Source organism: Cetorhinus maximus, unplaced genomic scaffold (assembly GCF_964194155.1).
Source record: "Cetorhinus maximus unplaced genomic scaffold, sCetMax3.hap1.1 HAP1_SCAFFOLD_1228, whole genome shotgun sequence".
Classification (NCBI taxonomy): Eukaryota; Metazoa; Chordata; class Chondrichthyes; order Lamniformes; family Cetorhinidae; genus Cetorhinus; species Cetorhinus maximus.
The window spans coordinates 30001-50468 of NW_027597170.1; the positions used below are offsets into that span (position 1 = coordinate 30001).

At 49.7% G+C, this 20468-nt stretch overlaps 1 protein-coding gene across 1 annotated transcript in view; it reads left to right on the plus strand.

Annotated features, from left to right (window-relative positions):
• Positions 1-20210, plus strand: part of LOC144675933 (uncharacterized) — a 27931-nt gene extending 7721 nt beyond the window's left edge. Inside the window, exons 4-7 of the mRNA XM_078536455.1 lie at positions 4309-4614; positions 13201-13503; positions 17890-18186; positions 20185-20210. Of these exons, the coding sequence (XP_078392581.1) occupies positions 4309-4614; positions 13201-13503; positions 17890-18186; positions 20185-20210 (932 nt within the window). The remainder of the gene's footprint in view (positions 1-4308; positions 4615-13200; positions 13504-17889; positions 18187-20184) is intronic.
• The last annotated feature ends 258 nt before the right edge of the window (positions 20211-20468 follow it).

The window sequence follows — 20468 nt, forward strand, 5'->3', positions numbered from 1 at the left end:
GATCAGGTCACCCCTCAGTCTTCTCTGCTCCAACGGAAACAACCCAAGTCTATCCAACCTCTCTTCATAACTTAAATGTTTCATCCCAGGCAACATCCTGGTGAATCTCCTCTGCACCCCCTCCAGTGCCCTCACATCCTTCCTATAATGTGGCGACCAGAACTGCACACAGTACTCCAGCTGTGGCCTCACCAAGGTTCTATACAACTCCAACATGACCTCCCTACTTTTGTAATCTATGCCTCGATTGATAAAGGCAAGTGTCCCATATGCCTTTTTCACCACCCCACTAACATGCCCCTCCACCTTCAGAGATCTCTGGACACACACGCCAAGGTCCCTTTGTTCCTGTGAACTTCCTAGTGTCATGCCGTTCATTCAATACGGCCTTGACAGGCTACCCAGCATCGATCTAGGCACCAGAAATGACAACGGAAATCTCAGCAATGTCGACCCTGCAAAAGTCTCCCTTACTAACACCGGCAAGCTAGTGCCAAAATTGGGAGAGCTGTCTCACAGATAACTCAAGCAGCAGCGTGGCCTAACCAAACTCATGGAATCAGATCTGACAGATAACGTCCCAGACCCTACCGTCAGTGTCCCTGGGTATGTCCTGTCCCACCAGCAGAACCGACCCAGCAGAGGTGGCAACACAGTGGTATACAGTCGGATGGGAGTTGCCCTGGGAGTCCTGAAGATTAACTCCGGACCCTATGAAGTCTCACCATCAGGTCAAACATGGGCAAGGAAACCTCCTGCTGATGACCACGTACCGCCCTCCCTCAGTTGATGAATCAGTGCTCCTCTCCATGTTGAACACCACTTGGAGGAAGCACTGAGGGTGGAAAGGGTGCAGAATGTCCTCTGGGTGGGGGACTTCAATGTCTAACACCAAGAGTGGCTCGGTAGCACAGCTACTGACCAAGCTGGCCGAGTCCTAAATGACATAACAGCTAGACCGGGTCTGCGGCAGGTGGTGAGGGAACCAACAAGAGGGGAAAACATACTTGACCTCATCCTCACCAACCTGCCTGCCGCAGATGCATCTGTCCATGACAGTATGGGCAGGAGTGACCACCACACAGTCGTTGCGGAGACAAAGTCCCGTCTTCACATTGGGGACACCCTCCATCGTGTTGTGTGGCACTACCACCGTGCTGAATGGGATAGATTTCGTAAACAGGACCATCAACTCAAGACTGGGCATCCATGAGGTGCTGTGGGCCATCAGCAGCAGCAGAATTGTACTCAAAGATAATCTGTAACCTCATGGCCCGGCACATCCCCCACTCTACCATTACCGCCAAGCCAGGGGATCAACCCTGGTTCAATGAAGAGTGCAGGAGGGCAGGCCAGGAGCAGCACCAGGCACACCTAAAAATGAGATGTCAACCTGGTGAAGCTATAAAACAGGACTACTTGCATGCCAAACAGCATAAAGCAGCAAGTGACAGACAAAACTAAGCGACCCCCATAACCAACAGATCAGATTTAAGCTCTGCAGTCCTGCCACATCCAGTCGTGAATGGTGATGGACAATTAAACAACTCATTGGAGGAGGAGGCTCCACAAATATCCCCATCCTCAATGATGGAGGAGCCCACACAAAGATATAGATGAAGCATTTGCTACAATCTGCAACCAGAAGTGCTGAGTGGATGATCCATCTCAGCCTCCTCCGGAGGTCCCCAGCATCGCGGATGCCAGTATTCAACCAATTTGATTCACTCCACGTGATATCAAGAAACAGCTGAAGGCACTGGATACTGCAAAGGCTATGGGCCCTGACAATATTCCGGCAATAGTTCAGAAGACTTGTGCTCCAGAACTTGCCGCGCCCCTAGCCAAGCTGTTCCAGAACAATTACAATGCTGGCATCCACAGAGCTATGTGTAAAATTGCCCGGGTATGTCCTGTACACAAAAAGCAGGACAAATCCAACCCTGCCAATTACCGTCCCATCAGCCTACCCTCCATCATCAATAAAGTAATGGAAGGGATTATCAACAGTGCTATCAAGCAACACTTGCTTAGCAAGACCCTGCTCACTGACGCCCAGTCTGGGTTCTGCCAGGGCCACTCAGCTCCTGATTTCATTGCAGCCTTGGTCCAAACATGGACAAAAGATCTGACCTCCCTAGGTGAGGTGAGGATGTCTGTCTTTGATATCCAGGCCGCATTTGACAGAGTGTGGCATCAAGGAGCCTTGGCAAAAGTGGAGTCAATGGGACTCAGGGGGAAAACTCTCCTCTGGCTAGTCATAGCTAGCACAAAGGAAGATGGTTGTGGTTGTTGGAGGTCAGTCATCTCAGCTCTGGGACATCACTGCAGGAGTTCCTCAGGGTAGTGTCCTCGGCCCAACCACCTTCAGCTGCTTCATCAATGACCTTCCTTCCATCATAAGGTGAGAAGTGGGGATGTTCGCTGATGATTGCACATTGTTCAGCACCATTCGCGACTCCTCAGATACTGACGCAGTCCATGTCCAAATGCAGCAAGACCTGGACAATATCCAGGCTTGGGCTGACAAGTGGCAAGTAATATTCGCGCCACACAAGTGCCAGGCAATGACCATCTCCAACAAGAGAGAATCCAACCATCGCCCCTTGACATTCAATGGCATTACTGAACTACCACTATCAACATCCTGATGGTTACCATTGACCAGAAACTGAACTGGACCAGCCATATAAATGCAATGGCTACAAGAGCAGGTCAGAGGCTAGGAATCCTGCAGAGAGTAACTCACCTCCTGATGCCACAAAGCCTATTCGCCATCTACAAGGCACAAGTCAGGAGTGTGATGGAATACTCTCCACTTGCCTGGATGAGTGCAGCTCCCACAACACTCGAGAAGCTCGACACCATCCAGGACAAAGCAGCCCCGCTTGATTGGCACCCCATCCACAAACATTCACTCCCTCCACCACCGACGCACAGTGGCAGCAGTGTGTGCACCATCTACAAGATGCACTGCAGCAACTCGCCAAGGCTCCTTCGACAGCATCTTCCAAACCCACGGCCGCTACTACCTAGAAGGACAAGGGCATCAAAGAAATGGGAACACCACCACCTGGAAGTTCCCCCTCTGAGCCACTCACCGTCCTGACCTGGAAATGTATCGGCCGTTCCTTCACTGTCGCTGGAACTCCCTCCCACCCCTAACTGTGGGTGTACCTACACCACATGGACTGCAGCGGTTTAAGAAATCAGCTGGCGAACACCTTCTCAAGGGGCAATTAGGGATAGGCAATAAATACTGGTCTATCGAGCAGCGCCCACATCCTATGAACGAATGAAAAAAAAATCATTAAATACTGCCCTCTTTACCTGGCTACTGTTTTGCATTTACCTGGGAGAGGGAAGAATTGTGGTAATGTGAAATGTATGTTAAAGCCTCCAATTATACCTGACATTCACTTCCCTGGCATTCAGTGCAGCGGAATAGCAGTCCTGGCGCACAGAAGTCGGAGAATGTGAATTGATGTTAGTTTACACATGGTCGATTGTGTCAATGAGCAATTATGCCTATTATGCATTTTCCCTGAATTTCGGTTGCATTGCTTTTGGGTTAAATGAAAAGCTGGAGAAATTCATAGCAGGCGTTTCCTGCTGGGAATCAAAACCAAAATGGACCTCAGGTCTTCCCTTTACATTTTATGACTGGCTTCCCCTCACCTCCACGCCTCTCCCCCACCCCCCAACCCCGCAAGCCTCTCTCCAGGCAGTTGAAGCCCTTCTCCTCCTCCTTTATCCAGTACCGTTAAGGAGAGTGAGCAAGGCCACTGGAAACCGACCTGTTCGGGCTCACCGCTCTCCTCCCACTCAACCCAGTGCCCCAGCGATCCCCTATTTGTACTCCTGTCGTGAAACAAAAATTGAACAAAAACGATGTGTAAGACGGCGGGTGGTGGGGGGCGGTGGGGGTGGTGAGACGGTGGGTGGGGGGACCACGGGGGTCGAGGCAGAGGCAGCCCCCAGTTGGACATTGCGCCAGTTGTTTGCACCCATGACCCCAGGGTATTAACCCGGGCCTCCGGATTGTGGGTCCGACGACAACGCTGCAGTGCTGCCTTCTCCCCGTTCCCAATTCAATTGGGAAATGTGGAAGGAAACAGAGAACCTGCACAGCTGCAGCGAAAGTGGTCACACCTCAGCCACATGCCTCGGCCCGTTGAAAGATAGGGAGGGCCTGAACAACCTCGTTCTCTGGCGTCTCATTCCCACGGTGACCTGATTTTCGCCGCCTCCTTGTTTCATCCAATCTCCCTCCCCCACCCCCCACCCCGTCTTGTTTTTCGCCTTCAGACCAGCCGACCAAGCCGCACATCCAGCTGTTCCGCACATCTGGCAAGTATTCCATCGGCGAGTACGTGAGCATCAGGTGCACCGCCTCCTCCATCTTCAGCGGGGCCATCTTCCTGCTGCTCAAGGTCGACGGGGAGACCCCCGTGGCCTACCAGGCCGTGCCAACGGCAGGATTCTCGATGACCTTCTCCATCGCCAACCTCACCTACGCCGACAACGGGCATTACCTCTGCCTCTACCAGCTCAAGAGGTCGGGAAAACTGTACAACTCCTCGGAGAGTGAGCGTGTCAAAGTGACCGTGACAGGTAAGGCTGGCCAACCCTTTCAGGGCTCAGATGACGGGCTGGCTGAAGAGTTTCGGCTCCTCCCCCTGAAGGGAAATAAGAACACGTAGAGAAAGGGGGGAGTGGCAGGTGGAGCAAAAGAGAAGGCCGGGGATAGGTTAGAGGCCAGGGTAGATTGAATGTTAAAGCTGGCACCGAGCACGGGGCAAAGAGAGCGGTAATGAGAGCAGGAAAGGCTAAAGCTTTTGGTCCGGAGTGGATGTTAATAGCAGAATAACGGTCAGCCCTGTCTGAAAGCGAAATAGCAGAATGTGTAAAGAGCTGAATGAAGGTCAGCACTGGTCCAGTGTAGGTGTTAATAGCAGAATAAAGGTCAGCACTGTCTGAAAGCGAAATAGCAGAATGTGTAAAAAGCTGATGAAGGACAGAGCTGGTCCAGTGTAGGTGTTAATAGCAGAATGAAGGTCAGCACTGTCTGAAAGCGAAATAGCAGAATGTGTAAAGAGCTGAATGAAGGCCAGAGCTGGTCCAGAGTACGTGTTAATAGCAGATTGAAGGTCAGCACTGTCTGAAATGAAAAAAAAAATACTTGAGAACAAGATACGGACTGACACTTTTGAGAAAAAATATCACTTTGTTCAGTGTTTATCTTTGCAATGATACAATTCAGAAAAATAAACACATTATAAAGAGGACAAAGAAAACATCTTTAGTGGGTGCAAGAGGGACACGGGAGATCTCGATCTCTGCCCTGCCATTTGGAAATGGCCCCTGTAAAAGTTGGTTCCGAGGGTTAATTCGAAACCCTCATCAGACATTAGTTGCATCCCTGGAGTTTGCGTTTACTGCGGCTGTCAAGGAGCATGCACTGCACCACGCAGGCCAAGCTTGGGGGCAGGAACTCGGAGTGAGTGACGGTACCGAAGTGAGAATGTCACTGAATTGGAAACCTGGGGCCCTGGGATCGAATCCCATCACAGTTGGTGGGTGGTGGAATCTGAATTCGATCAAAATCACTGGCATCTACCTGGCCGAGTGGGAAAGTTGCCCTGTGTACCAAAAGCAGGGTAAATCCAACCTAGCCAATTACCACACCATTGGTCTGCCCTCGATTATCAGTGAAGCAATGGAAGGGGCTATCAAGCGGCACTTGCTTAGCAATAACCTGCTCACTGATGCCCAGTTTGGGTTCTGCCAGGGCCACTCAGCTCCTGACCTCGTTACAGCCTTGGTTCAAGCATAGGAGCTGAACTCCTGAGGTGAGGTGAGGGTGACCGCCCTTGACATCAAGGCAGCATTTGACCGAGTGTGGCATCAAGGAGCCCTAGCAAAACTGGAGTCAATAGGAATCACGGGCAAAACTCTCCGCTGGTTGGAGTCATAGCAAGCACAAAGGAAGATGGTTGAGGTGGTTGGAGGTCTGTTATCTCAGCTGCAGGAGTCCCTAAGGGCAGTGTCCTAGGCCCAACCACCTTCAGCTGCTCCATCAATGACCTTCCTTCCATCGTAAGGTCAGAAGTGGGGAATGTTCGCTGATGGTTGCACAATGTTCAGCACCATTCGCGACTCCTCAGATACTGAAGCAGCCCCGTGTCCAAATGCAGCAAGACCTGAACAGTATCCAGGCTTGGGCTGACAAGGCAAGTGACATTTGTGACACACAGTGACCATCTCCAACAAGAGAGAACCCAACCATCGCCCCTTGATGTTCAATGGCACCCCCCATTATCAACATCCTTGGAGTTCCCACTGACCAGAAACTGAACTGGGATCAGCCAAAAAAATACTGCGACTACAAGAGCAGGTCAGATGCTAGGAACCCTGTGGTGAGTAACTCACCCCCTGACTCCCCAAAGCCTGTCCACCATCTACAAGGCACAAGTCAGGAGGGTGATGGAATACTCCCCACTTGCCTGGATGAGTTCAGCTCCCACAACACTCAAGAAGCTGGACATTGTCCTGGAAAAATCACCCTGCTTTATTGGCCACACATTCACAGTAGCAGCAGTGTGTGTACCATCTACAAGTTGCACTGCAGCAACTCACCAAGGCTCCTTAGGCAGCACCTTCCAAACCCACAATCACTACCACCTATAAAGACAAGAACAGAAGATAGATGTGAACACCTACACCTGGAAATTCCACACCAATTCACTCAACATCCTGACTTGGAAATATATTGGCCGTTCCTTCACTGTCACTGGTCAAAATCCTGGAACTCCCTCCCTAACAGCACTGTGGATGTACCTACACCACAGGGACAAAATCCTGGAACTCCCTCCCTAACAGCACTGTGGGTGTACCTACACCACAGGGACAAAATCCTGGAACTCCCTCCCTAACAGCACTGTGGGTGTACCTACACCACAGGGGACAAAATCCTGGAACTCCCTCCCTAACAGCACTGTGGGTGTACCTACACCACAGGGACAAAATCCTGGAACTCCCTCCCTAACAGCACTGTGGGTGTACCTACACCACATGGACAAAATCCTGGAACTCCCTCCCTAACAGCACTGTGGGTGTACCTACACCACATGGACAAAATCCTGGAACTCCCTAACAGCACTGTGGGTTTACCTACACCACATGGACAAAATCCTGGAACTCCCTCCCTAACAGCGCTGTGGGTGTACCTACACCACAGGGACTGCAGTGGTTCAAGAAGGCAGCTCACCCACCACCTTCTTAAGGGCATCGAGCGATGGGCAATGAATACTGGCCCAGCAAGCGAAACCCACATCTCGTGAATAAATTTTTAAAAATCAGGAACTTCATGTCTTATTAATGACCGGTGGGGGGGAAATCCATCTAGTTCACCAATCCTCTTTAGGGAAATAAATCTTCTGTTCTTTATGTGGTCTAACCTACCTATGACTCCAGACACTCAGCAATATGGTTGGCTCTACACTCCCTGGAACCTGCACCATGTGGATTGTGCGGGTGTACCCACACTACGCGGACTGCAGCGGTTCTAGAAGACAGTTGGCCACCAGCCTCTCCAGGGTCAATTAGAGATGGGCAGTTAATGCTGCACCTTGCCAGCAATGCCCACATCCCACGATTGAATGATACAAGGACCAGCTGTTGGTACACTGCTGCCACTCTCTGCCACCTCCGCAGCATCCACCTTGTTAATTTGACTTGAGGCTAGCAGATTGCCCGCATCAAGTTTCTGACAGTGCGCGTTCATCAAATAATGAGTCTTGCATGACAATTTTGACTGTTCCTCATTGACGATTGTCTCTGCTGAGCATTATGGTAAGTAAAAAGTCAGCTTGGGCAGAATCGCATTGGCAGGCAATTAAACGCATTGCCTCACTGTCCAGTCCCACGTACTGTGTGGGAATGCACTTTGGGAAAGGAAGGACTGGCAAACTGGAGCTCATTTCTCCTTGGTGAAAGAAATAAAGGATGGCTGACCGAGCTGAGGTCTTTAAAACTACGAAAGGCTTTAATAGGGTGGGCGCTCTTCATTAACTGGACCGTTAATGTAAGATAGCTACCGAAAATCCAACCGGGAAGTCGGGATGAACTTCCTTTACCCAAATGATGGTGAGAACACTGAGCTTTGTTGCCTGAGGGAGAGTTCGAGGTGAATCCTACAGATGCATTTGAGGGGAAGCTAAACAAACAGACAAAGGCACTGGGCACACGTTTGCAGTAGACAGGGAGTGAGGCCTGGTGATGTGGGATTTAGGTGGGGAGGCCCGAATGGAGCATAAACACTTGGGCACGATCGAGGCTTGGGTGGGTACCACAGGGGCTTGGCACCTTTGTTGGCACCTTTAGTCGTACTTAAATTTCATTTTTGTTAGTCTTCTTTCAGAGTTTCTCTTTGTTTTCGCAGTTTCCCTTTAAGGGGCTGCCATTTAATTTGCCCCCTTGTTTTATTAATTGAGTTTAATTGTTTTTTTACCCCCGAAAATAGTATAAACACTAGCATGCGCTGCTTTGGTGTTGCATGTATAAAGTTATGAGGGGGCGTATTTAGGGTAGACAGGGACTTTTCCCCTTGATAGAGGGATCAATAATCAGGGGGCATAGATTTAAGGTAAGGGGCAGGAGGTTTAGAGGGGATGTGAGGAAGAATTTTTTTCACCCAGAGGGTGGTGGGAATCTGGAACTCACTGCCTGTAAGGGTGGTAGAGGCAGAAACCCTCATAACATTTAAGAAGTATTTGATTGTGTACTTGTGATGCCTTGGCATATAAGGCTATGGGCCTAGTGCTGGCAAATGGGATTAGAATAGACCATAAGACATAGGAGCTGAAATTAGGCCATTCGGCCCATCGAGTCTGCTCCGCCATTCAATCATGGCTGATAATTTTCTCAACCCCATTCTCCCGCCTTCTCCCCATAACCTTTGATCCCCTTACCAATCAAGAACCTATCTATCTCGCTCTTGAATACACTCAATGACCTGGCCTCGACAGCCTTCTGTGGCAATGAATTCCATAGATTCACCACTCTCTGGCTAAAGAAGTTTCTCCTCATCTCTGTTCTAAAAGGTCTTCCCTTTACTCTGAGGCTGTGCCCTCGGGTCCTAGTCTCTCCTACTAATGGAAACATCTTCCCCACGTCCACTCTATCCAGGCCTTTCATTATTCTGTAAGTTTCAATCAGATCCCCCTCCCTCATCCTTCTAAACTCCATCGAGTATAGACCCAGAGTCCTCAAATGTTCCTCATAGTTAAGCCTTTCATTCCTGGGTTCGTTCTCGTGAACCTCCTCTGGACCCTCTCCAGGTGCTAGCACTAGTTAGGTACTTGTTTGACCGGCGCAGACTAGATGGGCCCAAGGGCCTTTTTCTGTGACTCTATCACTCTATGCCAAATGTGGTGTTATATGGAATCCTCTGCAACCCACAGAGTTGGCTGTTAGGCTAAGGGTGCCAACGCTGGGGTTCCTCCCCACCCAGTCCCCCCCCGCAATCACCCTACTTCTTCCACATTTCGTGCTGTTTGCCCTCACCCTCGCTTGCAAACCCCTCCGTGGTCTCACCTCCCCCCCATCCCCAATTCTGAAGTCTCCTCCAACCCCACAACCCTTTGATCTGCCCTGCTGTCACCCAGTTCCACCCTCCTCGAGCATCAGCGACAATCATTAGGAAGGCAAATGGGATGCTGGTTCCTTACTGAAAGGGCGGTGGTGGAGAGTGGGGTAGAAATGTAGGGAAGGGCTTGCTACAACGATACAGGGCATTCGTGAGTCTGCGTATCATTAATATCTCCTCACTGACGGAAGGGTATACTTGTAGCGGAGGCAGTTGAGGTACATTGTTGGCCTACTGTTAATGCACTAGGCTAATGCAGGTTCAAATCCCTCCCGGAACTCCTCCTGCCTTTTTTACCCGTGTCGGAGGCTACTTAACCCGACACGTCTGTGGACGATGCCAGCTCCCAATGTGGCCCCCTCCTCTGCATTGCCGGGGGAGACTAAACGCAGACTGGGTGCCTGCTTTGCGGAACACCTTCGGTCTGTCCGCAAGCATGACCCAAACCTCCCTGTCGCTTGCCATTTCAACACTCCACCCTGCTCTCATGCCCACATGTCCGTCCTTGGCTTGCTGCAATGTTCCAGTGAAGCTCAACGCAAACTGGAGGAACAGCACCTCATCTTCCGACCGGGCGCTTTACAGCCTTCCGGACTGAATATTGAGTCCAACAACTTCAGACCACGAACTCTCTCCTCCGTCTCGACCGCACCCTTTTGAAATCCATTTTTTAACGTTGAATTTAAATTTAAATTTATTTTTATGCGTTATTTATTGATTGATTCGTTCAGTTTTTTTTGATCCTTTACCCCCAGTCACCACACCCCACCCTCCAAAAAGGGCCATCTATCACTTGTTCCTATGTTGTGATCTCACTGAACGCTGACCCTTCTGCTATTCAGACATTCCGCTATTGTACCTTTATGCCACCATCAACACCTTCTTTAGACTTTAACGCTATCATTAACACTCCCTTCGTCTTGTGTCCAGGACATCTTTGTCGATCTCTCCTGAGATCACACCTATAGCCGACCTTCCACCTTGCTCCCCCTGCTCCACCCCCAGTATAAAATGCATCAAATGTCTACTGCTGTCCAGCTCTGAAGGAGGGCCATACGGAGATGAAACGTTAAGCCTGTTTCTCTCTGCGTAAACGCAGGATGGGTGGGATCGGACCAGCCGCGGACTACGCACCGCCTCTGTCCTTACGTCCTCTTGCGGCCAATTGAGTTAGCTCAGCAGGAGCTGCGTGGGATGGGCAGAGACGATCTGACAGTGGCCATTTTGGGGAACTTCTCACCCGCCGGGGCCCCCCCACTTCAGAACCCTTCTGGAAGGGTCCCGCCACTTTGTAGCATCACAGGTGTGCGATATGAACACCAGGGCTAAGGAAATGGTTGGGGGCAAAACGAGTGGGGCCTGAGCGACCGCGCCGAACACACAGTGCTTGGTATTTAGTGCAGTCAGCGCTATCTAATTCTATGTCAGACAGATGTTCTACCCAGTGAGTTCCTGTTGTGACTTGCCAGGATGATCCCGCTTTCGGTCTAACGATGTTGACACGAAGGTATGAATTAGGAGCGGGAGTAGACCACTCGGCCCCTCCAACCTGCTCGCCCATCCAATAAGACCATGCCTGATTTAATTGTAACCTCAACCCCACATTCCTGCCTCTCCCTGATTAGCCCTTCACCCCTCCTTGTTTACCAAGAATCGATCTTGCCTTAAAAATATTCAAAAACTCTACTTCCACCGGCCTTTTGAGGAAGAGGGTGCCAAAGACTCATGAACCCCAGAGAGAAGAAAACATCACAAGTTGCAATGCACTTAATATGACTGGACTGATAAAGTTCAGCTTCGTAAATGTGCAATGGATGTAAGAAATATCAAATGGAGTTTTGAGGCAGAGTCTTTGAATGTTTTTAAGGCCGAGGTAGATCAATTCTTTGATTAACAAGGGGGGGGTGAAAGGTTATCGGAGGGGGGGGGGAGGCCGGAATGTGGGGTCGAGGTTACAATCAGATCGGGCATGATCTAATTGAATGGGGGAGCAGAGTCGAGGAGCCGAATGGCCTACCCCTGTTCCTCATTCGTATATTTGTATGCTGTTCAGTTTTGGCATCTAAGTTCCGAAGAAGAGTCATATTGGACTCAAAACGTTAACTCTTTGTCTCTCTTCACAGATGCTCCCAGACCTGCTGAGTTTTTACGACACTTTCTGTTATTTTTATCTAGAACTCCGAACGTGGTTTTATGTTACAACGTAAGAGGTGACGCCTGAGCCTTTGGCCAGAGTTGTCCTCACTGGAGTTTAGAAGAATAAGAGGCGTCTTGATGGATGCATATAGAACCCTCAGGGGATTTGACAGGGTGGATGTGGAGAGGATGTTTCCCCTTGTGGGAGAATCTAAACCTAGACATAGAATCTAGACCTTAGGTCACCACATTATAGGAAGGATGTGATGGCACTGGAGGGGGTGCAGAGGAGATTCACCAGGATGTGACCTGGGATGAAACATTTGAGTTATGAGGAGAGGTTGGATAGACTTGGGTTGTTTTCGTTGGAGCGGAGAAGACTAAGGGGTGACCTGATTCGAGATGTACAAGATTATGAGGGGCATGGACAGGGTGGATAGGGAGCAGCTGTTCCCCTTACTTGAAAGGTCAGTCACAGGTGGACATAAGGTCAAGGTGAGGGGCAGGAGGTTTGGGGGGTGGGTGTGAGGAAAAACTTTTTTTTACCCAGAGGGTGGTGAGGGTCTGGAATGCGCTGCCTGGGAGGGTGGTGGAGGCGGGTTAGCCTCACATCCTTTAAAAAGCACCTGGATGAACACTTGACACGTCATGACATTCAAGGCGATGGGGCCAAGCGCTGGTCAATGGGATTAGGTAGGTAGGTAGGTCAGGCGTTTCTCACAGTGTCGGTGCAGACTCGATGGGCCGAAGGGCCTCTTCTGCACTGTGTGTGTGATTCTGTGATAGACGTCACTGTTTGTAAATATGGGTTCGTCCATTTAAATGGAGACGAGGAGAATTTCCTTCTCTCAAAGGTTGGTGAGCCTTTGGAAATCTCTTCCCCAAAAGGCGTTGGGAACAGGGTCTTTAAATATGTTTAAGGCCGAGCGTGATAGATTCTGGTTAAGCAAGGTGGGGGTGGGTGAAAGGTTATTGGGGGGGTCGGCCGGAATGTGGGGCTGAGGTTACAATCAGATTGGCCGTCAGCTTATTGAATGGCGGGGCAGGCTCGAGGGGCCGAGTGGCCTCCTCCTGTTCCTGCTTCATATGTTCGGACAGCGTGGGATTGAAACAGGTAACCTTTGCTCTGTATATTTCTGAATGGGGAGGAAACTCATCCTGGCTAAGAATGGAGAACAGGCCGTGTTGCATTCGTTGCTTGGTCCAATCCCCCGCCCGGTCGCCGTCCAATCAACATGCCCGTGGAGCTGAAATCGAGCGGGATTTAGAATAGGCGATGTAAAGGTGACCCGGGGCGAATTTCTAGATCCAATGATGCCCCCCTCCACCCAACCCCGGCCAAAACGGTTTGACCCGGGCCTCTGGAGCAAAGCGATTCACCCGTGCTCACTCTCTCTTTCTTTCCCCCGCCTCAGATGTCCTGTTGCGGCCCTCGATTTCGGTGTTGCGGACGTCCGGCATGTTCGTCCAAGGCGAGGCCGTCAACTTCCGCTGCTCGTCGGCCAGCGTCTTCGCGGTGATCACCTTCTACCTCTACAAAGTGGGCGAGTCGGGACCGGTGGCCTCGGTGGGGCCGACGTCAGCCTCCAGCGCCATCCTGACCATCCACAACATCAGCATGCACCAGGAAGGCTACTTCACTTGCATGTTCAAAGTGCTGATCAACCACAAGATGCACTCGTCCACTCACAGTGACCGGGTCCAGGTCGCCATCACAAGTGAGTCGCCGATTTTCACCCCCCCCTCCACTTTCTGGTTTCGAGGTCGCTCCACATGAGTGACTGAGGCAAAGAGGCAGAGGGCGACGTATCTAAAAGTAAAAATAAAAAACTGCGGATGCTGGAAATCCAAAACAGAAACAGAAACACCTGGAAAAACTCAGCAGGTCTGGCAGCATCGGCGGAGAGGGGAGCACAGTTGACGTTTCGAGTCCTCGTGACCCTTCAACAGAACTAAGTAAAATTAGGAAAGGGGTGAAATATAAAAGCTGGTTTAAGGTGGGGGGTTTGTTGGGACAAATAGCCAGTGATAGGTGGAGATAACCAAAATCTGTCACAGATAAAAGCGCAAAGAGGTGTTGAAGGTGGTGATATTATCTAAAGGAATGTGCTAATTAAGAGTAGAAGACAGGACAGATAAGGTGCAGATGGCTCTAGTGGGGGGTGGGGAATACTAAAAGGTAGAAATAAACAATGGTGGAAATACATTTAAAAATACTGGAAATAGGTGGGAAAAGAAAAAATCTGTATAAATTATTGGGCTCAATATTGAGTTCAACAATTTTAGATCTTGAACTCTCTCCTCCATCCCTACCCGCTTCCCGTTTCTTCCCCCTCCTTTTTGTTTTTTCCAATAATTTATATAGATTTGTCTTTTCCCACCTATTTCCATTATTTTTAAATGTATTTGCACCCATTGTTTATCTCTACCTTTTAGTATTCCCCCACCCCCCACTAGAGCCATCTGCACCTTATCTGCCCTGTCTGCTACTCTTAATTAGCACATTCCTTTAGATAATAACACCACCTTCAACACCTCTTTGTTCTTTTGTCTATGACAGATTTTGGTTATCGCCACCTATCACTGGTTGCTTGTCCCAACAAACTCCCCCCACCCCCCAAACCCTCCTTAAACCAGCTTATATTTCACCCCTTTCCTAAGTTTACTTAGTTCTGTTGAAGGGTCATGAGGACTCGAAACGTCAACTGTGCTCTTCTCCGCCGATGCTGCCGGACCTGCTGAGTTTTTCCAGGTATTTCTGTTTCTGTTTCAGCGATGGATCTGAGTTTGCTGATGAGGCCAAGCTAGGGTGGGAAGGTAAGCTGCGGGGAGGAGACTGAGAGGCTGCAAGTCGGGCGAGTGGGCAAAAGGTGACTGATGGGAATGTAACGCAGCGGAGTGCAAGGCTGTTTACTTTGGCCATGAGACTGAAAGAAAACAGAATTTTTTTCTTTATCTAAAAAGGTGAGGGAATTATAAGTGTCGATGATCAAAGGGTGTGTTTGTAGAAGGAACGCGGAAAGTTAGCATGCAGGCGTAGCAAGTAAGGAGGAAGGCAAATGGCATGTTGGCCTTTATTGCAATGGGATTGGAGTACAAGAATGAAGAAGCCTTGCTACTGTTGTGCAGGGTTTTTGGGAGACCCCATCTGGAATATGGTGCGCAGTTCTGGTCTCCGTGTTAAATGAAGGATGTACTTGCACTGGAGGTGGTGCAGTGAAGGGTTCACTAAATTGGTCCCTGGGATGAGAGGCTGTGTAAATTGGGTTTATATTAGAACCATAGAACCATAGAACACTACAGCACAGAAAAACAGGCCATTCGGCCCTTCTAGTCTGTGCCGAAATATTATTCCGCTAGTCCCATTGACCTGCACCCAGTCCATAAGCCTCCAGACCTCTCCCATTCATGTATCTATCCAATTTATTCTTAAAACTTAAGAGTGAGCCCGCATTTACCACGTCAGATGGTAGCTCGTTCCACACTCTCACCACTCTCTGAGTGAAGAAGTTCCCCCTAATGTTCCCCCTAAACCTTTCCCCTTTCACCCTAAAGCCATGTCCTCTCGTGTTTATCTCTCCTAATCTAAGTGGAAAGAGCCTACTCGCATTTACTCTGTCTATACCCCTCACAATTTTGTAAACTTCTATCAAATCTCCCCTCATCCTTCTACGCTCCAAGGAATAAAGTCCTAACCTGTTTAATCTTTCCCTGTAACTCAACTCCTGAAGACCCGGCAACATCCTAATAAATCTTCTCTGCACTCTTTCAATCTTACTGATATCCTTCCTGTAGTTAGGCGACCAGAACTGCACACAATACTCCAAAGTTGGCCTCACCAATGTCTTATACAACCTCACCATAACATCCCAACTCCTATACTGAATACTTTGATTTATGAAGGCCAGTCTGCCAAAAGCTTTCTTTACAACCTTATCTACCTGTGACGCCACTTTCAGGGAATTATGTATCTGAACTCCCAGATCACTTTGTCCCTCCGCACTCCTCAGTTCCCGACCATTTACTGTGCATGTCCTACCTTGGTTTGTCCTTCCAAAATGTAACACCTCACACTTTTCTGCATTAAATTCCATCTGCCATTTTCTGGCCCATTTTTCCAGTTGGTCCAGATCCCTCTGGAGATAGTCTCTGGAGTTTAGAAGAATGGGAGGCGATCTCATTGAGACCTGCAGGATTGTGAAGGGGTTTCCCAGTGTGGGCGCCGAGGGGTCGATTCCGCTGGTCGGGGGGAATCTAAAACACGGGGGCACAATGTCGGGATAAGGGGGCCGATCATTTAGGACTGAGATGAGAAGGAATGCCTTCACTCGAAGGGTTGGGAATCTAGCCCAGAGGATTGTGGATGCTCCATCGTTGAGGGCCGGGATGGACAGATTTTTGGCCTCTCCGTTAATGATGGGATATGGGGAGCGAGCAGGAAAATGGAGTGGAATCCCAAGTTTAGCTGTGAGCACATTGAATGGCAGAGCAGGCTCGATGGGCCGAATGGTCTACTCCAATCCCTGTTTCTTATGCCCTTGCCTCCCCCTGAAATAGATACTTAAACGTGCATACGTCACACGATGGTCACCATAGCCTTAGGGAAACAAGGGAGATTTACCACAATGGTAGCCTCTGTATGGGAATCTAGTTGTGTGGAGCCACTGGGGGTTGCTTTAGACCAGGGAACGTTCAACTAAGGTTGGTAGCTTGGCACCAAGAATGAGCAACATGAAAGAGAATAGAGAACTCTTGCATGTTCCCCTCAGAACAAAGAAGGTTATGTTGAGATTTCATTGAGTTGATCAAAATTATCAGGGGTTTCAATAGACTAGGGGTGGAGGTAGGCATGAAAGTGTGGGGGCGGAAGGTGGGACAGGTTTCCTGGCCAGTAACAAAAGGGTACACAGTTAAGATAAGATAATTGAGGTTTAGATGCAGGTTCAGAAGTCAGGAGTCAAGTTCATGGTGCAGCTCATTTATACATGCTAGAAGCAACGTACATTTATACTCAGGGACCCGGTCGCTTCAGACAAAAGGAATATGGTCAAACCTTATGCCTTTGGTTGAAGCCGGGAACCTGGGGAGCCTACAGTGCTCCGTTGCTGTCTCCATGGCAACGCGTCGAACAACCCGATTCAGCCGGCCCGCCAAACGGCACCCGTTTGTCCCGTCGCCAACATCACAGTGACGCTTGGAGACTTGGCGCTCGGGTGTTTTCCCTGATGATCGTCAGGCGTGAATCTTTGACGAGGCTGTCTCTCGTTTCGGCATCAGTCCTGTTCTGCGCTGCGAGCAGACTGAGACATACGATGAACGTCAGATAAGGCGAGATGCAACAATGGGGCAGGCGCTCGTGTATTTACGAGCCACGATATTTGAAGACATCCATGGTGTTCCTCCTCGTGAGGTGATGTTGAGCCCCTCCTACATTCGATCATACACTCCTGCCTTATAGACCTTGCAATTCTTTACTCTTAAGCGGGCAACAAACTTATGAGGATATATACATTTTAAAAAGGTATTCATAAAATTTACAACATACGTTTGCAGAAAACAGCTTAGCGTTTGATACAAAGGGTTCCCTGAAGACTTTGAAGATGAGATTCAATTCTCTTAGATACTGCCGAATCTCAGACATGTACATCTTCTCTCAATCATAGTAAGTTTGTTCGCCAGTGGTAATGGGTTCCTCTTCCATGACACCCAATCCTTCCTCATCTTGATGGAACATATCCATTAGTACCTTATTGGCACACATGGCCCCTTTAATGTCTTGTTGGGTGATTTCGTAGTGTCGTATGTTTTGTACACTTCTCATGCATTGCAAGATGGTGGTTCTACTTGCAGAGGTGCAGGATTATATTCTGCATGGCCCTACCTCCTCCCTGAGCTTAACTCACCACCACCCCACCTCCCCCACCCCCTACACCAATCGCCCCCCTCCCCAACCACCTTCCCACTGTAGAAATCAGGATTCTGGCTCCCCAGGAATGGGCAACCTTGTCCGTCAATGCACAGCGGGGGTAAGAGATGCCAAAAGATTGGGTTGACTTGCGTTCAGGCCTTGCGTTCACAAGAGTTGCCTCCCTTTTATCTTTCAGGCAAGGCAGAACGACCCACGATATCCAGGAACACCGAGTTTCATCTGTACCCCCAGGGGCAGCTACTCACCCTGCTCTGCACAGCCCCGAAAGCCTACCGGACCCGCAATTTTCAGCTGTACCAGAATGGGCTGGAGATAAGCACCAGGTTGACCGTGCGCGACTCAGTTGCGGAGTTCACCATGGTGAACACGACGATGGCCAATCAGGGAGACTACACTTGCGCGTACCGGACAACCATCGCCGGGCGGGAGTACAACTCCACCCAGAGCGAATCCCTCGCGATCGCTATTTCAGGTAGGCAGCCGAAGTCCTGCGCAAAGAAAATCGAGACTCGAAACGAGCACATCCCACATGGTGGCAGCGTCGGGCCGATCGGTGTCAATCTGCTCTCGAACAACGATCCAATTTTTCATTGAAGAGCAAAAAAGAATTGCGGACGCTGGAAATCCGAAACAAAAACAAAAACAAAAAAATAACCTGGAAAAGCTCAGCGGGTCTGGGAGCATCGGCGGAGAGGGAGCACCGTTGACGTTTCGAGTCCTCACGACCCTTCAACAGAACTAAGTAAAAATAGAAGAGAGGTGAAATATAAGCTGGTTTAAGTCAGGGGGGCGCGGGGTGGGGGTGGGACAGGTAGAGCTGGATAGAGGGCCAGTGATAGGTGGAGATAACCAAAAGATGTCACAGACAAAAGGACAAAGAGGTGTTGAAGGTGGGGATATTATCTAAGGAATGTGCTAATTAAGGGTAGAAAGCAGGACGGGCAAGGTGCAGAGAGCCCTAGTGGGGGTGGGGTGGGGTGCAGGAATCGATAAAGGCTAATTGTTTTATCTCTACCTTTTAGCCTATTTTGATTCCTTCACCCCACCCCTTCCCCGCTAGGGCTATCTGCACCTTGCCCGTCCTGCTTTCTACCCTTAATTAACACATTCCTTTAGATAATATCACCACCTTCAACACCTCTTTGTCCTTTTGTCTGTGACATCTTTTGGTTAATCTCCACCTATCACTGGCCCTCTATCCAGCTCTACCTGTCCCACCCTCCCCTTAAACCAGCTTATATTTCACCTCTCTTCTAATTTGACTTAGTTCTGTTGAAGGGTCTTTCGGACTTGCTCCTCTCCGCCGATGCTGCCAAACCTGCTGAGTTTTTCCAGGTATTTTTGTTTTTATTTTTGTTTCGAATTGGAATCGGATTGGATTGGAGGACATTTTGAAAAATGCAGCCCCTTGATATGAAGTTAGCAGGATCGGTGTCCAATAAATGAGCAATTTCAGACTTTGGATACGTGTAGAGAGTGGCCAATATCATATCTGACCATACACATCTTCCCCTTTGATTAAACAATATTAAACAGAGGACCCAATTCTAAAAGGGGTACCAGGGTCAGAGGGACCTAAAATACATCATTGAAGACGGCAAGGGCAGGTTAAGAAAATCTCTTGTAAAGCATAGAGCACCCTAAGCTTTATTATTAGAGTACAGGAGCAAGGAGGTGATGTTGAATTTGCATCAGACACTAGTTCAGCCTCAGCTGGGGTATTGCGTCCAGTTCTGAGTACCGCTCTTTAGGAAGGTTGTGAAGGCTTTGGAGAGTGCAGAGAAGATTCACGGGAATGGTCCCCGGGATGAGGGACTTGGGTGACGTGGATATATTGGGGAAGGCGGGACTGTCTTCCTTGGAGAAGAGAAGATTGCCTGGAGATTCGATAGGGGTGCTCAAAATCGCGAGGGGGCCTGGACAGGGTAGAAGAGGGTGAACCTGTTCCCATTGGTCGTGGCGGGGGGGTGGAGAGGAGATCAAGAAGGAGAGGGCACGGATTGAAGGGGATCCGGCGGAAGAAGCAACAGCGACCTGGGGAGAAACAGCCTCAGGCATTGGGAGGGGTTCCGGATCTGGAACGCGCTGCCTGAGAAGGCCCGGGGGAGGCAGCTTCAATCGAGGCTTTGAAAAGGGAAGGAAACTGTGGTCTGAAAGCGAAGTGTGTGCAGGGTTACAGGGAGAAGGCAGAGGTGGGGCGGGGTGGGGCGGGGTGGGTGGTGAGTTGCTCGGTTGAAGAGCCAGTACAGACAGGATGTGCTGAATAGCCTCCTTCCGTGCTGTGATCATCCTGTAATTCTGCTTGACCCTGCAGTTGAGCTCAGCCAAACAGGGACTTGGAAATGTGGATGGTACAATAGTGGTGGCTTGTATTAGGTAGACAGTAGCTGCCCAACATTCAGCTCGATTTACATCAATGAAATTGTACAGTGGACGGTAAGACGCTGGTAATATCCGCTCCTTTCTCCAGGCGGGGACTATACCAGGCGCCAGTAGCACGATCACCTGTTACTTTGCTCCAGCCACAAGATGAATATGCCAGGATTTTGACCCCGTGACAGTGAAGGAACGGCCGATATATTACCAAGTCAGGATAGCGAGCGACTCGGAGGGGAACTTCCAGGTGTGAGGCTGACAGGGTTAATTCTTCGAGAAGTTGCTATCAGTTGAATAGGTCAGAGGCTGGGAATCCTGCGGCGGAGAGTAACTCAACCTCCTGACTCCCCCAAAGCCTGTCCACCATCGACAAGGCAC